This window comes from Saimiri boliviensis, chromosome 11 (assembly GCF_048565385.1).
Source record: "Saimiri boliviensis isolate mSaiBol1 chromosome 11, mSaiBol1.pri, whole genome shotgun sequence".
Lineage (NCBI taxonomy): Eukaryota > Metazoa > Chordata > Mammalia > Primates > Cebidae > Saimiri > Saimiri boliviensis.
The window spans coordinates 46,090,473-46,109,912 of NC_133459.1; the positions used below are offsets into that span (position 1 = coordinate 46,090,473).

Consider the following 19,440-nt stretch of genomic DNA (forward strand, 5'->3'; position numbering starts at 1 on the left):
ACCCCCGTCAAGGGGCGCTGGCCTTTCTCCTCCACCCCACTCTCTGGGCCTTTGCCCTCCACACTGGGATGGAAGGGGCGCAGTGCAGGGCTCCTTGCAGGAGGGGCAGTGGCTGGCTATGGGGAGAAGGCCTCAGGAAGGCCGCTGTTTTGAGCACACCCCTCTGTTCCAAATCCCACAGCTGCAGTCCCTTGAGTGTGTGCTTGCTCTGTGTCCATTCTGTCTTTATCTCCAGGAAATAATGCTCTTTGAGGAGTCTTGTGGTATCTCCTCAGTGCCTGTCAAATCCATCCACTTCTTGACCTCCCTCCTGGCACTGCCCTGGGCCAAGCTGCCGGTCCTGCTTGGGACACTGTAGGATCTCTCTGAGACGCTGACCCACGCTGCTGTCCTCCAGCATTGGGCTCTTCGTTGCTCCCAAGGGGTCTGGCTTCCCTAGCATGCTGCAGAGGGCCCTCCCTGCCCAGACCTTCGAGCCTCCCCAGCTCCTCAGCTTCATCTTTATCACACCCCATCCCTGCCCCTGACCGACTAGGTGACTGACTGGCCTTTCCCTGAGTTCATCTCTCTGGACACTTGCTCATGCTGTCCCCTCTGCTTAAAATGCTCTTCCCACATGGAGCCACCGTGAGAGTTCTGCTCTATCTCTAAGACTCAGCATGATGACTGCGCATTTTAGGAAGGCTTTACGCATTCCAGGAAGGCTTCTTGCCATGGGCTCTTCTGCTTCCAAGTTATGTATGCTTTCCTTCCTTTCTGAGTCTCAGTTTCCCCATATGTAACATGAGGGAGTTGGGGGCTGATCTCTGGGCTGCATGGTCTCATGAATATATAGGGTTAGGTGCCAGTTTCCTCTTGATGGAGAGACAGATAGTTTGAGTGTGTCGGCATGTTCGATGATAGCCATATTGTATGTGCCTGCCACATGTCATGTGTCATGTTGGTGCTTTATATGCATTAGATACATGATTGCTCCGGGTTATGCTTCAGTAAAGGGGGAAGCTGGGATCCGAAGCGGATCTTCCTGATTCCTGAGCCTGTGTGTAGGTGCGTTGAGTATGTGCATATGTGCTTCTCTCTCTGTGTGTGTACATGTAAACTAATGGTACCCGGTGTGGTGGCGCTTTAACCTTCTCAAAACCCTCTCACTTCCAGGAGCCCTTTGAGGTAGGTGGAGAAGGGGTTATGTAGACATAGAGAGACTGGGCTGTTGCCTTAGTTACACAGCAGCTGGGAGGAGAAGCGGGGTGTGGAGCAGGGGGAGACACTCCTCTGACCCAGAAAACCAAGTGAGATCCTCTCAGTGCAGGATTTTTTGCTCTTCAACCTCAGCCTAACTTTGCCAGCTTTGTTTCCCAAATAACCGTCTTTACTGCATCCTAACTTTCTGTATATAGGGCCTGCTTTGGAGCCTTTGCTTAAACTGGTCCCTACATCTGGGATGCTGTTTTCCAAAGCCTGTCTGTGGACATCTTATTCTTCCTTCAAGACCCAGCATAGACCTCCCTCTTCACAGAAGCCCACAGAACCATCTCGTTCTTTCCCTGTTTCATGCTCCGCATACACTTCTCTCACCGAGCTTGGAGTGTCAGCTTGGAGCGCCCTTGTTTCAAGACCATGAGCTCTGAGGTCAGAGGCTGAGTGTAACTCTTGGCCAACAGAGAGCTGGCGTGGAATAGGTATGTTGGATATGCTTGTGAATGCCTGGCCAGGCAGGATGTGTTTTGAGGCTTACTGCATATGAATGTAAGCCCCCTACTCATTGAAAATGCTTCATATATGGCAGCTAATAATATTGTCTTTTTTTTTGAGATGGAGTCTTGCTCTGTTGCTTAGGCAGGAGTGCAGTGGTGTAATCTTAGCTCACGGTAAACCTCTACCTCCCGGGTTCAAGCCATTCTCCTGCCTCAGCCTCCTGAGTAGCTGGGACTACAGGCGCACATGCCACCACACCTGGCTAAATTTTTTGGGTTTTTTGTATCTTTAGTAGAGACAGGGTTTCATCGTGTTAGCCAGGATAGTCTCAATCTCTTGACCTCATGATGCACCTGCCTCGGCCTCCCAAAGTGCTGGGATTACAGGCATGAGCCACCATGCCCTGCCAATATTTTCATTATTTATTACAGTGCTTTTGCTTTGGGCCAGATTTGATATTGCAATCTGTACTTCATTTAATTCTTACAATAACTCACAATCCATTTTGCCAGTGAAGAGACTGAGGCTAACTGATACTAAATAACTTACCCAAGACTGTAGAACTAATTAGTGTCAGAGCCAGGACTAAAATTCAGTTCCATCTGCCTCAAAAAAGGAGTCTGGGCCAGGTGTGGTGGCTCATGCCTGTAATTGCAGCACTTTGGGAGGCTGAGGCAGGCGGATCACCTGAGATCAGGAGTTAGAGACAAGCCTGGCCAACGTGATGAAACCCTATCTCTACTAAAATACAAAAAGTTAGCCAGGTGTGATGGCACGTGCCTGTAGTCCCAGCTACTTGGGAGGCTGAGGCAGGAGAATCACAGGAATCCGGGAGGCGGAGGTTGCAGTGAGTGGAGATTGCACCACTTTACTCCAGCCTGGCAACAGAGCAAGACTCCGTCACACACACACACACAAAAGGAGTCTGTCCTTTTTGCATGCATCACATGGATCTGATTGCAAGTGCCTTGTGCTCTGTGTGCCTGTCAAACAGGGCTGCTCTATTGATTAACATGCAAATGATTTTTTGAGAGAGGGCTTAAGTGTAGTTAGGTCTCAGTCAGCCACAACTGAGATTTGCAACCCAAGCCCTAGTCCTCACCAACCATTCTGCTATCAGGTTTTCATCTGATAGAGTGATTGACGGGTATTTTTTTCCCTCCCTGACCCAGAACGCCAGGCCTCCAATACTACTGAAATGTTTGCACAATCTTGAAGCATTTATTTAAAAGTTGCTTTTCCCCGAAGGGCCTGGCCTCAACCAGATCCTGAGCCAGATCCAAAAAAACAAACAAATCCTATCTTTACAAGCTCTTCAGCTGGGCTGCATGGGGCGGGTGGGGGTGGGGTTCCCCTGGGTCCTACCTTTCCTTGGCTGGCTGACAGGCCCGCCCCGGGGCGAGGAGACTGCCTGCCTGTTTACAGCCCTTTCCAATTCACAGGCCAAACAGGAAAGCGAGGAGGGGTTTGGGAAGGGGGCGAATGTCAGAAATCACAAATCATACGGTTGCTCCTCAAAGCAATAGGCGGTGGAGATGTTAATGGGGACATGGCTGGGTTGGGCTTCTTAAATGCTCATCAGTGACACAGTGAGACTCTAGCTACCACTTCGCAGGTCCCAGCACCAATGACTAAGCTCCCCATAACCTGCATAGCATTATGGATCAGAGGGGCAGTGATTCCTCAGGTGGGTTTCAGAGGACCTGAGTGCTGTGCCTGCCTGGGTCTGCATTGCCAGCCAGGCCCAAGCTGGTGTACAGTGGGGTTGCCATCACTGTTGCTTGGAAAAGTCCCTTCTTTCTGGCCTCAACCATCATGGACCCATGAGGGGCTGATCTCTAGCTCTGGCTGGCATTCTCTGTCTGCGAATCATGTCTGTCCAGACTTTTGGGCAAAGCAATGGGGAAAAGAGGGATCCCCCACTCATGGAGGGTATTTTGTGTGCCCGTACAGTGTTTGGCGCTGTCTGGAGGTTGTCTTGTGTACTTGGCACAACCCCCCTGAATGGTCTTTGCTGTGATTCCTTCCTGCATGTGGGGAATCCGGGGCCAGCACTGGAACTCAGGATCCACCTGGCTCCCTCCTCCCTGTCTCCTGGTATGCCGGGCAAAGCACTGACACCAGGTTGGACGGATGGCCTGATTTAGAACGAGGTCTAGAGTGTGCAGAGTGTGGTGTGGCCTTCCTTGTGTGCCCAGGAGTGGGACCGAGGTGAGGCAAGGGCTGTGCAGAAGTGGAGACCAAGGCCTGGAGAATGGCCGTCTCTCACCCAGCTTCTCACAGTCACTGAGGAGCCTTCTGGTCACAGAGGGGCACACTGAGGCCTGTGGCTGGGAGAGCTCAAGCTAGCTCCCCGAGGCGCTGCCGAAGATATTGGGCCCAAACACTTGGATTGTTTTTTTCCAAAGATTCCTAACGTGCAGCCCCACTGCAGGGTTCCCACTGGGCATTATCTGCTCCTGCCAGTGGCTCTCTGCTGCCTACTGGAAAACACCAAACTCTTTAATGGCCTCTGTGCTCACCTCCTTGACCCAGTCAGTACTAAGACCACTTAAGCCGTGTCTGCTCCTTACATGGACGAGGCAGTGCCACACCTCTGCCTCTACCTTCTAGAATGCTTCCTAGAATACCTGCCTTGAATACTTCCTGTGTCACCTTAGGCAAGTGACTTAGCTTCTTCAGACCCCAGCATCCTCCTCTATCAAAGAAGGACCTTATACAGTAGTGGACGTGCAAGTGCTTTGTGACCACAGGGCCCAAGCTGGTGTGCCTTGGGGTTACTATCGCTGTTGCTGTTTTCAGCGGGCTGTTGTCAGTCTGGCCAGGAGCTTCTGTTGAGTGACCCATTGATTGACTGGCTGCTTCTCTTTGCCCCAGCCAGACCCCTCTGTGAGCTGTTTGTTCTGAGTTTGGGGTGGGAAGGTGCTCTCAAACAGCTGCTGTGGGCCAGGCTGGAGACTCTAGGAAGAAGCAAATCAGAGAAATAATTTGCTGGGAATATATCCAAAGGAATATAAATCATTCTATAATCAAGATACATGCATGAGTATGTTCATTGTAGCACTGTGCACAATAGCAAAGACATGGAATCAACCCAAATGCCCATCAATGATAGACTGGATAAAGAAAATGTGGCACCTGTATATCATGGAATACTATGTAGCCATAAAAAGGAATGAGATCATATCATTTGCAGGGACATGGATGGAGCTGGAAGCCATTTTCCTCAGCAAATGAACACAGGAACAGAAAACCAAACACTGCATGTTCTGCCTTATAAGTGGGAGCCGAACAATGAGAGCACATGGACGTAGGGTGAGGAAGAACACACACTGGGGCCTGTAGAGGGAGCGGGGGAGGAAGAGCATTAGGATAAATAGCCAATGGGTAGTGGGTTGATAGGTGCAGCAAACCACTACGTTTACCTACGTAACAAACCTGCACATGTATCCCGGAACTTACAAAAAAAGAAGAAGGAAATATTTTGCTGTTGTTTCGTTATACCCAGTTCCCAATCCATTGCCTGTGTGTAACTGGGGCACAGCCTGGAGGAGTGGAAAGAACAGGCCAAGCTCTACGTCCCTGCTGCTGGGACCCCACAGGGCTGGGGCCATATCTGACTTCCCTGAATCTGCAGAGCACAGACTGGAGCCTGGGACTGAGCAGGCACTCACTAAGTATGTGTTTATGTATGAAAATAATCTGAGGAAAGTTATCTCAAGTTTTCTGAGCCTCAGCTTCCTCATCTGTAAAATGGGGATGATGATAATACTACTTAACTTATAGGTTCATTGTGAGGATTAAGAAGAACAATCTCTATAAGGTACTTAGAATAGCGCTTGGCATGTAATGATAATGCTGTCATGTACTTGGAGAAACAAAGGCTCAGATAAGGTAATTGCTTTGTTCAGCATCACACAGCTGTAAAGTGGGAGAGCTGGGAACGGAATTTATGTTCATGTAACTCCAGGATCTCAGATGTTGACACTATTGCCTGTTACCTGATGTAGAGACTGCTGGTTGACCCACAGCATCCACTTCCTCCCTAATAGAACTGTGTTTTACTTAAGCACCTTGCCATCTAGAATAAAGACTGTTTTCCAGCCTCCCTTTCAGCTGGATGTTGAATTCTGGCTGGTAACAGAAGTTAGGTGTGAAACTCCAGGAACTCTCCTTGAAGGGAGCAGACATGCTGTCGCCCAGGCTGGAGTGCAGTGGCATGATCTCGGTTAGCTGCAACCTATGCCTCCCAGGTTCAAGTGATTCTCCTGCCTCAGCCTCCTGAGTAGCTGATGGTTGGGATTGTGACCTAATGTCTGTAGCACCAGCCAGCAGACACCTCAGGTCATGAAGTGACTGCAGGAGAATGAAGCCACATATTGTGCAGCAACCAGGCAGCAGGAGCCTGTGTCCCTGACAATGTAGGATCCATTGTATTGCCTGTTTTTGAAGTCAGAGAGAAAAAAACTTTGATCTGTTTAAGTCTCTTATTTTGGATGTGAACGTAATCCTAACTAATTCACTGTTGTTTCTCAGTGGTAGACTTTCAACAACTGAATGTGCCCTACTGTAGTATTGCTCAGACTACAATGTTATGAAAATCATTTGTTGTCTTTGTCATGAGAGTGAGCTCTGTAGTGGCAGGGACTCTGATTTTTCTCTGCTAAGTCTCTACTGACTAGTCCTGTTGCAGGCACCCAGCAGGTTAGTGGCTCTCTACTGTGCCAGCTGAGCTGAGCTGGAGCCCTGCATAATTCCAGTTTAGCAAGGGCTGCAGGAGATATTTTGCCTGAGATTCAGAAGGTGGCAGTGAAGTAGCAGCCATATTCTTTCTGGGCTGGGAAAGTCAGTGTGGGGACCTGAGTTCTTGCTCTTGATCGCTTCTCTCCTGGCTTGCCTGATTGGCCTGGGGCAGCAGCCAGGGCCCTCTGGCTCCTCCAGCTCTTACCCCATCTGCCTCTTCAGCTTTGCTGAATCCTGGGCTGGGTGCATGTGCAGCCCCATTGTTCCGGCTTCTCCAAGAGGACATCCATCACTGAAGTTAGAGGCTTACGGTGGTGAGAATGCTTGTGGGTGCCAGTTTGTCCTTACTTCTGCTTCATATCATCTTCCCTTCTGCACTGCTAGCCTGGTGGTCCTCGCATGGAAGCATGTGGACTATCTAATCAGCTCCCACACTTGCATAAGATCAATCACTATAATAAATATTTTTCTTTCTTTTTTCTTTGATACGGTGTCTTGCTGGAGTGCCGTGGAATAATCATGGATTACTTCAGTCTCAACCTGCCAGTCACAAACAATCCTCCTTCCTCAGCCTCCTGGGTAACTGGGGTTACAGGTGAGTGCCACCACATCCCTCTAATTTTTTGATTTTTTGTTGTGATGGGGGTCTCACTTTTGCCCAGGTTGGTCTCAAACTCCTGGCCTCAAGCAACCCTCCTGCCTTGGTCTCTCAAAGGACTGATATTACAGGCATGAGCCACTGTACCCTAAATTTCTTATTCTATATATCTTCTGGTGGTTTTTTCTCTGATTGATGCATAGGCATTCAATATGTACTTACTAAATGAGTTAAGAGATGATTTATATGATTGGCCCCCTGGTACATGGTATCTATTAATGAATGTCTATCTCCTTCTGCTTGGAGGCTGGAGTAGGTGGGAGAAAGACTTGGGCTCAAACTCTAAGACCATATGTTTCCCAGCCCTTTTGGCACAGCATGTCTATCTGTGTTCAAGTAGAGTTAGAATGGGCCTGTGAGCTAGAGGGACCTAAGAGAGAATATAAGGAGGAGACTTAGGGTGATATTTTGGTTGGCCTGGATGTAGGTCTCAGTCACTCTGCTATGGTCTGGCTGGGTCCTCACCCAAATCTCATCTTTAATTGTAGCTCCCATAATTCCCTTGTATTACAGGAGGGACTCAGTGAGAGATAAGTGAATCAAGGGGGCGATTTCCCCCATACTATTCTCATGGCAGTGGATTAGTCTCAACGAGATCTGATAGTTTTATAAGGGAAACCCCTTTTGCGTAGCTCTCATTCTTCTCTTGTCTGCCACCATGTGAGATGTGCATTTTGCCATCTGTAATGATTGTGAGGCTTCCCCAGCCACGTGGAACTGTGAGTCCATTAAACCTCTCTCTTTTGTAAATTGCCCAGTCTCGGGTATGTTCTTATCAGCAGCATGAAAACAGACTAATACAGTAAATTGGTACCAGAAGTGGGGTGCTGCCAAAAAGATACCTGAAAATGTAGAAGCAGCTTTGGAACTGGGAACAGGCAGAGGTTGAAACAGTTTGGAGGGCTCAGAAGAAAACAGAAAAATGTGGGATAGTTTGGAATTTCCTAGAGACTTATTGAATGGCTTTGACCAAAATGCCGACAATGATACGGACAATGAAATTCAGGCTGAGGTGGTCTCAGATGGAGATGAGGAACTTGTTGGGAACTGAAGCAAGGGTGAGTCTTGTTATGTTTTAGCAAAGAAACTGGTAGCATTTTGCCCCTGCCCTAGAGATTTGTGGAACTTTGAACTTGAGAGAGATGATTTAGTATCTGGTGGAAGAAAGTTCTAAGCAGCAAAGCATGCAAGAGGTGACTTGGGTCCTGTTAAAAGCATTCAGTTTTAAAAGGAAAACATAACATAAAAGTTTGGAAAATTCGCAACCTGACAGTACAATAGGAAATAAAATTCTGTTTTCTGAGGAGAAATTCAAGCCAGCTGCAGAAATTTGCCTAAGTGAGTAGGAGCCACCAAGACAATGGGGAAAATGTCTCCAGGGCATGTCAGAGATCTTTGTGGCAGCCCTCCCATCACAAGTTGGGAGCCCTAGGAGGATTCATGGGCCTGGCCCAGGGTTCCTTCACTGTGTGCAGTCTAGGGACTTGGTGCCCTGCATTCCAGCCACTCTAGCCGTGACTAAAAGGTGCCAAGGTATAGCTCGGATTGTGTCTTCAGAGGGTGCAAGCCCCAAACCTTGGCAGCTTCCATGTGGTGTTGAGCCTGTGGGTGCACAGAAGTCAATAATTGAGGTTTGGGTATCTCTGCCTGGATGTCAGAGGTTGTATGGAAGCACCTGGATGTTCAGGCAGAAGTTTGCTGCAGGGGTGGGGCGCTCATGGAGAACCTCTGCTAAGGCAGTGTGGAAGGGAAGTGTGGGGTGGGAGCCTTCATACACAGTCCCCACTGGTGTGCTATCTAGTGGAGCTGTGAGAAGAGGGCCACTGTCCTCTAGACCCCAGAATGGTAGATCCACCGACAGCCTGCACCATGTGCCTGGAAAAACTGCAGACATTCAACGCCAGCCAGTGAAAGCAGCCAGGAAGGAGGCTGTACCCTGCAAAGCCGCAGGGGCGGAGCTGCCCAGTACCATGAGAACCTACCTCTTGTGTCAGTGTGACTTGGATGTGAGACATGGAGTCAAAGGAGATCATTTTGGAGCTTTTAAGATTTGACTGCCTCACTGGATTTTGGACTTGGATGGGGCCTGTAGCCCCTTTGTTTTGGTCATATTTCTCCCGTTTGGAATGACTGCATTTACCCAATGCCTGTACCCCCATTGTATCTAGGAAGTAACTAACTTGCTTTTGATTTTACAGGCTCATAGACGGAAAGGACTTGCTTGTCTTGGAAGATAGTCTGGACTGTGGACTTTTGAGTTAATGCTGAAATGACTTAAGACTTTGGGGGACTGTTGGGAAGGCATGATTGTTTGAAATGTGAAGACATGAGCTTTGGGAGGGGCCAGGGGCGGAATGATATGGTTTGGCTGAGTCCCCACCCAAATATCATCTTGAACTGTAGCTTCTGTAATTTCCTCATGTTGTAGGAGGAACCAAGTGGGAGATAACTGAAACATGGGGGCAGTTTCCTCCATACTGTTCTTGTGGTAGTGAATAAGTCTCAAGAGAGCAGAGGGTTTTATAAGGGGAAACCCCTTTTGCTTGGCTTTCATTCTTCTCTTGCCTGCCACCATGTGAAATGTACCTTTCAACTTCTACCATGATTGTGAGGGCTCCCCAGCCATGTGGAACTGTGAGTCTGTTAAACCTCTTTCTTTTGTAAATTGCTCAGTCTCCAGTATGTCTTGAATGGCTTTGACCAAAATGCTGACAATGATATGGACAATAAAATTCAGGCTCAGGTGGCCTCAGATGGAGATGAAGAACTTGTTGGGAACTGAAGCAAAAGTGACTCTTGGCCGGGCGCGGTGGCTCAAGCCTGTAATCCCAGCACTTTGGGAGGCCGAGGCGGGTGGATCACGAGGTCGAGAGATCGAGACCATCCTGGTCAACATGGTGAAACTCCGTCTCTACTAAAAATACAAAAAACTAGCTGGGCGTGGTGGCGCGTGCCTGTAATCCCAGCTACTTAGGAGACTGAGGCAGGAGAATTGCCTGAGCCCAGGAGGCGGAGCTTGCGGTGAGCCGAGATCGCGCCATTGCACTCCAGCCTGGGTAACAAGAGCGAAACTCCGTCTCAAAAAAAAAAAAAAAAAAGTGACTCTTGTTATGTTTTAGCAAAGAAACTGGTAGCATTTTGCCCCTGCCCTAGAGATTTGTGGAACTTTGAACTTGAGAAAGTTATCAGCAATGTGAAAACGGACTAAGACACCATCACTGCCCCAGAATGGGCATCCTCAAGTCTGGGGGACCATCTGTTTGTCTAATCAGCCTTTGAAGAATGAACAAGAAGGAATACCTGAGGCTAATGCCTCTGACCCTCAATCTCATCCTCACTTAGGGGACTCAGGAAATGTGGATGCCTCTTTATCATGCCCCAGGAACCCTCTACCAGCTCCCCGTAAGCCTTGTGATAAAAGTCAAGACCCTTAAATCTATGTACAAGACTTTCTGTGACCTTGTCCTTGAATGCCAGTCAGCACAATAATGTCCCACGTCATTTAGCCTTAACCTCAGTGAAATTGAATGAATCAGATGTGCAGGTCTATGCACTATAAGTTAAAAAAACTTTTTTTTTTTTTTTTTTTTTTGAGACAGAGTCTTGCTCTGTCACCTAGCCTGGAGTGCAGTAGTGCAATCTTGGCTCACTGTAACCTCCGCCTCCTGGGCTCAAGTGATTCTCCTACCTCAGCCTCCTGAGTAGCTGGGACTACAGGTACCTGACACCATGCCCAGCTAATTTTTGTATTTTTAGTAGAGACGGGGTTTCACCATATTGGCCAGGCTGGTCTCGAACTCCTGACCTCAGGTGATTCACCTGCTGTGGCCTCTCCAAGTGCTGGGATTTCAGGCTTGAGCTACCGTGCCTGGCCTATGCACCTATAAGTTTTTATCTTCAGTTATTCTGTGCCATCAAGAGCCCCAGTTTTTAAGACTGATTTTTTTCCCCCAGATCAGGAGACTTTTCTTGCAGGTGGGGGAGTCAAGTTCAAAGTTTTTTTTCCCTTAAGGGAAGAAGCTGTTTATCTGTCTGTCCACCCGTCTATCCATTCACCCACCCATCCATCCAATCGCTTATCTATCTTTCCAGTGCTCTCTGGTTGTCCTCTGGGCCAGGCCCTGTGATTGTGCCGAGAACCTTACAGATGCATCAAATATACCCTCTGATCTCCAGCAGCTCAAAGTGGGGTAGACAGAGATGATACAACTAGACCACAAAAACTAGAAACACCTAAGTGCCATCTTGAGAAAAGTCAAAAGCCGTGGAGGCATGGAGGACATCCCAACCCAGCCATGGGGTCAGAGGAGGCTTCCTAGCAGAGGAGACATTTGAGCTGGCCTTGAAGTACAAGAAGACATTCGCTAGACAGGGAAAGTGTGAAAGAGTCATGCAGAGAGTACAGCATTTGCAAAGGCCCAGAGAGGGTCGGACAGCGTGTTACACTGGTTGCAAACTATGTGCAGTAGAGGTGGTTGAGGGGTGAGAGAGAGGTCACAGCTAGAGCCTTGTCCAGATTTCTTGCCCTGTGAATCTGCTCCAGGTTCTTCTGGAAGTGGGCAGGGAGGAGGTGCAGATGGAGGCCCCGCAGAGCCAGTGCCGCCTGTATTTAGCAACTGGTGCTAGGTTCAAGTGAGCACTCACTAGGTGTGGGGCTTCCTTGGGCAAGAGGGGTTGGGTGGCTCAGTTTCAGGCCATCTCCTCAAGCAGACGTGCATGAGCAGATGAGGCACAAACTGCAGAGATGGGCAGATGTGGTCGGTCTTGATTCTGTGTCGACAGGTAACTTCGGACAAATCACTCTGTGAGCCTCAGTTTCCCATGGCTCAGTTGGGAATATATCATTTACCCTAGAAGGCTGCTGATGACATTGCTTTTCTCCCTTCCCATTCCCTTACAAGAAGATTCCAAATGGTCACTCTAGGCGAGGCCCAAGGAGATCCCCTTGGTACCCAAACTTGCTTTCCCCAGTTCATTTCGGTCAGTGTCCAAAATATGGTTCTGAATGCATCACCTGCTGCTTGCAGCAAAAAAACACACGTTTCTTAGTAAGGCATTCAAGAAATCTGAAACTTTTTAATAGAGTCTCCACCCCCATTCATCCATCCGGCCATCTGGCTGGCTGTCTTTCATCTCTGTGTTCAGCCACTTACTCACTCAACAAACGCTCATTTCTTGTCTCATCTCTCCTCCTCCTTTTCTTTCTTCTTATGCTCAGTCTCTCCAAATGGCCGGCTTGCTTGACCTCATGGTTGTGTGAACAGGCTCTTCCTTCTGTTCAGTGGGTGGGTGGGGTGGGATGCTCCCCTCCTTTGCCCCCTTTTTCTTCTCCCTTCATGAAGCCTCCTGCCTTATCAGCTATCCTTCTGGTCTTCCACTCTTAATGGCTTATCTTTTGCTGGGACATGTATTCCATAGCATTGTTTTTGTGTCTGTCTGTGACCCACTGACCTCTACTCTACTCCAGCAGAGTGGCCTCTTCGTACAGTTGTTTAGGTTGCGCACTGCACGGGAACACCAAGCTGAGGAATGTGTCCTAATGTGGGGGCTATACCTCCCCAGAGGGAAGAGTGTTTTTTCTAATTCATACAAAGGTACCTGTTCTCAAAGTGATGAGCTCAAGTGGCTGAGCCCACCCAGAGGGGGCACCTTTTTCTGTTTCCTGCTCAGGGGTTCTTTGAGCGAGTGGTGGCCTTGCCGTGATTCTAAGTCTCTGTAGGCCGGGACCACATTGGCTTCATCCACGTTCCCCTAGCTCCTAGCATAGCAGTGCCAGGCCCCAGAGACCTCCAGAAATGTTCCTGGACTTGAAAGGAGAAGGCTTTCAGTAGTGAATCTCTGTTCTCTAAGCCTTGGAAGGGCAAGACTCATGCCTATCTTGTGGGGAGACGAGGCTTCCGAGTTGATGCAGTGGCGGTGGCAGGTTTGTTTGGAAATTCCCCCAGTAAGTGGTGTTCTGGGCCTGTCTCCCGGGGTCCTCGAGAGCTTGCTGGAAGACCTGCACGCCAGGGCTCCTCCAAATATGTTTTTAAACTGATTGATGCCACGCCAGGCAGGGAAGGGACAGGCATTTTTCATACATGAAAAACAATACATTCTGGGGCCAAGATGAAATTATTTTACATTTATACGATAACAGGCAGGGAGACAAAGACGATGTTTGAGGATGTTTAAACCCTCAAAATCATTAGTCACTGTCCCAACGGGCTACACAAATAAATGATCAATGCACAGAAAAACAAGGCCCTCTGAGGTGTTTGCCCAAGACCACTTATGTGTCAAACAGACTTATTAGATGTGAAGGGAATGATTATTTGTACAAAGTGAAATGAACATGTGCAATAATATTGTAAAATGTTTATTAGTCTAGAGTGTGCTGAATGTTCCTAAAATATATCAGGTTCTCAGCTTGCATTTAATGTACTGTTATAAATGATATCACATCCTTCCAAGCCGATTTTCCGCTTTACGCTAAGCTTCTTTGCTGGGGAAATCGTGTTTTCAGATCCCAAGTATGAAAACATTGTGGGGTTAAACTCTCCCTTCTACTCCCTAACCCCCACCCCAGTCAGTTACCTCCCTATAAAACTTGTCCTGAGTCTGGCTGGGAGGGAAAGGGCAGTTGGTCAGGCCAGATGGTGGTTGGAAAAGGAAAAGGGGGTGAATGAGTTATTGTGGTGGGGACGTTAGGCTGGAAGTCCAGCGATTCCGATTTCAAGATCTGCTCATTAATCTCCTGCTGTGTGACCTTGGGGTGGTCCCTTCCCCTCTCTGGGCCTTAATAATCTCCATCGGAAAATGAGAATAATGTCTAAAGAAACTCCCGGAGCTAAACATTTACATATTCTAAATCCCACAAGTCGTGAGTCTGAAAGATAAAAAGAGATTCTGGAAGTGAACAAATAAAGTGCTATAGAAAAGTTCTTAATTTTTTTTCTACGATTCTGGCCAATTCTTACCCTTTATGGCCCTGACCAAATGTCCCCTCCTCTGGGAAGCCTCTGACCCCCTAAGCAGCCAGTCAGACTGTCCTCTTTGCTCTAACAGTGCCAAACCCTCATGTCCTTATTGCCCTGCCAGCTCGCGGTATCGCCACATCTCTCTCTCTGTGTGAACAGGCTCTTCCTTCTGGTCAGCGGGGAAAGCTCTGAAGGAAGGAGAAAGTGGCCTCGTTCTCCGCTCTGCTTAGACCAGCAGGACTCTCCTCCCTTGACTGCCTCCATGGATGCAGCCTCTGAGCTGGCCAGCTTCCTGGCATGGATGTGCAGCTGTCGGCTTGCTCTGAACTGAGGTCCCCAAAAGATCCCCAGACCTGGGCCAGGCGCAGAGCTGGTACTCAGGAAATCGTTAGTGGCTGCTGGATGGCAGGGAGCTGAGCTGGTATGACCTTTGGAGGGTATCCCTCACCTACCTGCATGTTAAAGATGGGAATTTCATCCCAGAGTAGGGAAGGGATTGGTTTAGGGGCTACTCAGGCATCTTAGAGAAGGGTCAGAGAGAATGTTTCCCATAACATGTCAACTCCCCACCCGAAAAGGAGGGGTAGAGGAACCCAGCCAAATCCACGGCCTTGGACCTGAATGGGGGTGGGAGGTATTGGTAGTGGGAGTGGGAGGTATTGGTAGCTCTTGGCATCAGCTAAGAGCACAGGGCTGGCTTTGGAGGTTGTGGAGGTGCTTGGGGACATGGGGGGTTTCCAGTTTCTGGCTGAGTCACATCCCCCTCCTTTCCCCTGCCCCCCAAGGTTTGCTCAAGGGCCCCCTGGAGGGTGATCTTCTGTGAGCTCAACTGATGGTCTGGGGATCTTTTGGGGACCTCAGTTCAGAGCAAGCCGACAGCTGCACATCCATGCCAGGAAGCTGGCCAGCTCACCGGCTGCGTTCATGGAGGCAGACGACTCGTTGAGGGAGGAGAGTCCTGCTGGTCTAAGCAGAGCAGAGAATGAAGCCACTTTCTCCTTCCGTCACAGCTTTCCCCAGAGAAGACTGAAAGCAATCTCTATGGAAATATATACTAAAACATGGGAAAATACAGTTAGGGGTAGGCATTCAAGACAAAGATTAAAGAGTGGAGGAAGGCAGGGTGGATGCTGGAGTGAGGCTCCGAAGCAGCGATCCTGCCCTGAGGTGGGCCCTGTGTGCTGTGGAGGCAGGTCATTGTGTCACTCCAGGCTTCCGGCAGAGGGGACACAAGCAGGTATGTGATTTATTGTGCCCACGAGATAAACACAGGACCTTTGCTTGGAAAAAGTGCTGGTCCCTTGGTTTCAGGCTAGAGAAAAAAGTCTCCTGTGATTTTTTGAAAAGGGGCACACAGTGTCCCCAGCAGCTGCCTGTCAGCAGCAGAAGCTGGCTTTTCCTCCCTCTGCATCCCTTCTCCTTATTTTTTTGCTCCACCTTCTCTGCTTTCCCCTCCTGGTCTCATCCTTCCGCGTCTTTTCACAGAGTTTAGTAAGGCAGTCCTTGGAATACAAAAAGAAGTGTTCCCGTTTAAGTTGAACCCCAGGTAACTGTTCGGGTGCTTGGGGTAAGGAGATAGCCAGTCCCCAGCACGAACTTCAGGCAGCCTGGGCAAGTGTTTTTGCCACCATAGCAGGGGGCAGTGGTGAGTTCAAGGTTGTCCCTACTGAAGTGCAGTGGCGTATTGAGCATCTGGTAAAGAGTGCCTTCTACGTGCCGGGCATTTATTGGGTACACCTTACATGACCTCAGTTAATCCTCACAACCTCCATTCAAGGTGGTTCTTCTGATTCTCAAGGTCACAGGCAGAATACAGAAGAGCTGGTTTTGGCACCAGGTCCTTGCACTCCCAGGCTGGCTCCTGGCAGCCCCACTCCTGTCTCACCGTAGGACTCTGGGCGTTCTACGGTCCCGACTCTTGATTTTCTCATCTGTCCATGAAGGCCATGTGTCCCTGAGAATCCCTTCACTTGGATGGTCTGAGTAGCTGAGTCCCCCTTTGCAGTGGGCTCAGGTAGGCATTTGGGGTGCACAGGGACTACCTCTTGTTTTACCCTAAATAACTCCTCACCTTTGCCCCTTGGGCAGAGGCTCCTCCTGCCGGTTGCCCTTAGAACTTGTCCCTGGATTGGGCTTCTTCCCCAAACTGCCTTCCCAGAGAGACTGAGGCTTACGTGGCATGTGCATTACCTCAAGCAGGGATGGAACCTCAAGGTTTAGCAACTGAATCAACTTCTTAGGCTGCTGTGGATGGGCCAGGCTAGGTGATGGAGTGGATTAGGGATTGGGATAGAATATTCTCTTGCTTTAAACCTCACTAATTACACTGCAGTCCAAATTCCTTGCCATGCCCCTGCGTGACTGGGCTCCTGCTTCCCCTCTGACCTTACTTCCTCCTACTCCCACAGGGTACTCAGCATTCCCTCACATTAAGACAGCCCTTACAGCCTCCATGTTAGTGAAGGCTACCCAAGCTGCTGCAATTGATCCAGCTCCCACATTTCTGTGGCTTAACCCGACAGTTGGCTTCTTGCTCATGTTGAGTCTAGTTGCTCCAGGGCAATCATGGCACATCATGGCCTCACGGTGCCTCTCATCATGATAAGTATGTTCTGGGGCTTCGTCAGTTTCTTCGTTTCCTGGTTCATCCCTAAGAGTCTTAGCAGGGTAGTTATCATCATCCTGTTGGTGACCTATTCAATTTGCTGCTCTTTTTTTTTTTTTTTCTTTTGAGATAGGGTCTCACTCTGTTGCTTAGGCTGCAGTGTAGTGATGTGATCTTGGCTCACTGCGGCCTCAACCTCCCAGGCTCAGGATCCCTATCCCACCTTAGTTTCTTGGGTAGCTGGGACAACATACCACCATGGCTGGCTAAATTTTTGGTATTTTATGTAGAGATGGCGTTTTACCATGTTGCCCAGGCTGGTCTTGAACGCCTGGGCTCAAGTGTTCCTCTCACTTCTGCCTCCCAAAGTGCTGAGATTACAGGTGTGGGCCACCGCACCCAGCTACTGCTGTCTCTTTCGGCTGATTGCAATTCTTTCTCATCTCAGTCCTCTCTTTGGACCACAGTTGGAAAATGAAACCAGCTGGTATCTGAAGCATTATTTCCTTGAGGAAGAAGACATGCTCTATAGTGCTAGCCGCTGAGGTTACGAGAAGAGAATTCCTTCTAGATGCAAAATCTCCTCCAGATGGAAACCTTCTTTCTTGACTTTCCTGTTTCCGGCATCAGCTGCCTTAAATGGTGGCACCATATCTGAGTATCTTGTCCTATTTCTTCCTTCACTTTTTTTACACTTTGACTTATGTGTCTACCTAACCTAAGCTGTACTGATGCCACGAAATGTTTATGCACTCTTCTGAGAGATGATGCTTTTCTGAAACTATTTTATTCTCTCCTTGGAATCTGTGGATTTGAAGATGGCGACTGTCTTCTCGTAACATGGGAATCAGGGAAGCATTTAAAAACTGCTGCAAGATAAACAAGACTCCAATGGGCAGCCAGTAGGAGAGCATGCTCGGAGAGAGGCTGTTTCACCACACAGTTAACACCAAAGTATATTTTCAGGATGAACTTCTTACCTCTTCCATCTCTTGGAATAAAATATTTTTCTGCTTCCAGAATAAAACAAAGTCTAATGCAAGTGTTCTTGCTCCATGTGGTGATTCAGGGACCCAGAGGCCTTGCATTTGGTGGCTCTGCCATCTGCTGGGGTGCTGGTCCTCTGTGCTCAGCTGCTGGGGGCAGGGAGCAGAGGCATAGAAGACCACAAGGGGGGGTTTTCTGACTTGAGAGTGGTCCTTCATAGAACCTAGTCATGTGGCCACATCTAACTGCAAGGAAGGCTGCGGAATACAGTCCAGCTGTGCACCCAGGATAAAGTACAAATGTGTTTGGTGAACAGCTAGTTTGTTCCTGCTGTAGCCTCAGAAACCTTTTGCTTTACCTCCACCAGGCCTGAGGGATGGGCAGCAGAACTAGCAGCCCCATGTTGCAGATGAAGAAACAAGGCTCAGACAGGCTGTTCACCTTGCCCAAGGCCACACAGTGAGTTGGTGTCAGAGATCATGTCTCTTGGCCTAGATCCTGAGCTGCTTCAGCTGGAAGCAGCCTGGCCTCCCCACCCTGAGCATCCCCCACTGGCCTGGCACTCCCCTGAGGCCCTTACCAATCTCCACCTTGTGTCAGAAGTCACCAGAGACCTGGTATTTTCTGGTCCAGGGGTGAGCTTCTGCGGGGTGTTTGTACCTGCAGTACGCATCTAGCTCAGTCCATGGAGTGGGGCCTGGTATGGGCATAGCACGGAAGACTGAGCATGGAGAGGCTTGCTAAAACCTCAGAAGGGCTGAGAGGTCAATGAGAGGAAGACGAGCGAATGGGTGACAAGTGAACTTGCTGAGCAGTGACTGTGACATCCACAGCACTCTGCTACTGAAGTCCGCCTCTCCCCACCACCCACCAAACCCTGGCAGCATCAAATCCCGGTTCCAGCCTGCGCTCATGATTGCGCCCCTCCAGCGGCCCCTTCCTGTCCCATCTCCCACTGTGCTGCAGCCACAAGGGCCTGCCCAGGTGTTCCTGCCTGGGCCGAGGACTTCTGTGGCCCCTCCAGGGGCACAATCACCTTCTTCCAAACAGCTCTGTGCCTGAGGCTGAACTGTGTGTCCCATCAGTGGGCTCTGTGGAGTCAGGCCTCCGATTAGGTTTGGGCACTGTGAGGCACCCACAGAGACAGCAGTGGTATGGGTCAGGGCCTTTATTCCCACAGTTCTCTCCCTATAGGTGTCTGGGGCTGGTGCCTCTAGCAGAGGCCATCACTCCTCCCAAGGAAGCCGACTCCAAGTGCCAGCTCTCACTCCTTCCCCTCTTCCCTTCGGGGTGATAACAGTTCTGTGGCTCCTGGTCCAAGGCTACTGCTCTATTCCTTGTGTTTCTTTCACAATAGCCTCAATGTAAAGAATCTCTCCTTGAATCCCTCCCTCCCTCCCTCCCTCCCTCCCTCCCTCCCTTCCTTCCTTCCTTCCTTTCTTCCTTCTTCCGTCCTTCCTTCCTTCCTTTTTTTTTTTTTTTGAGACAGAGTCTCACTGTGTCACCCAGGCTGGAATGTAGTAGCATGATCTTGGCTCACTGCAGCCTTCACCTTCAGGGTTAAAGTGATTCTCATGCCTCAGCCTCCCAAGTAGCTGGGATTACAGGCATGTGCTACAATACCTGGCTAAGTTTTATTTTTCTTTCATAGAGATGGGATTTCACCATGTTGACCAGGCTGGTCTCAAACTCCTGACCTCAGGCAATTTGCCCACCTCGACCTCCCAGTGTTCTGGGATTACGAGCGTGAACCACCGTGCCTGGCCTGAATTCTCCTGTCTGTGGTGTGCTCC

At 49.3% G+C, this 19,440-nt stretch overlaps 1 protein-coding gene across 1 annotated transcript; it reads left to right on the forward strand.

The window, feature by feature from the left end:
- The first annotated feature begins 16,620 nt into the window (after positions 1–16,620).
- On the forward strand, positions 16,621–17,205 carry LOC120366075 (V-type proton ATPase subunit e 1-like). Its single transcript, XM_039474502.1, has 2 exons — positions 16,621–16,774; positions 17,081–17,205. Exons 1-2 carry the CDS (start codon positions 16,621–16,623, stop codon positions 17,203–17,205), a joined length of 279 nt encoding a protein of 92 aa, XP_039330436.1.
- The last annotated feature ends 2,235 nt before the right edge of the window (positions 17,206–19,440 follow it).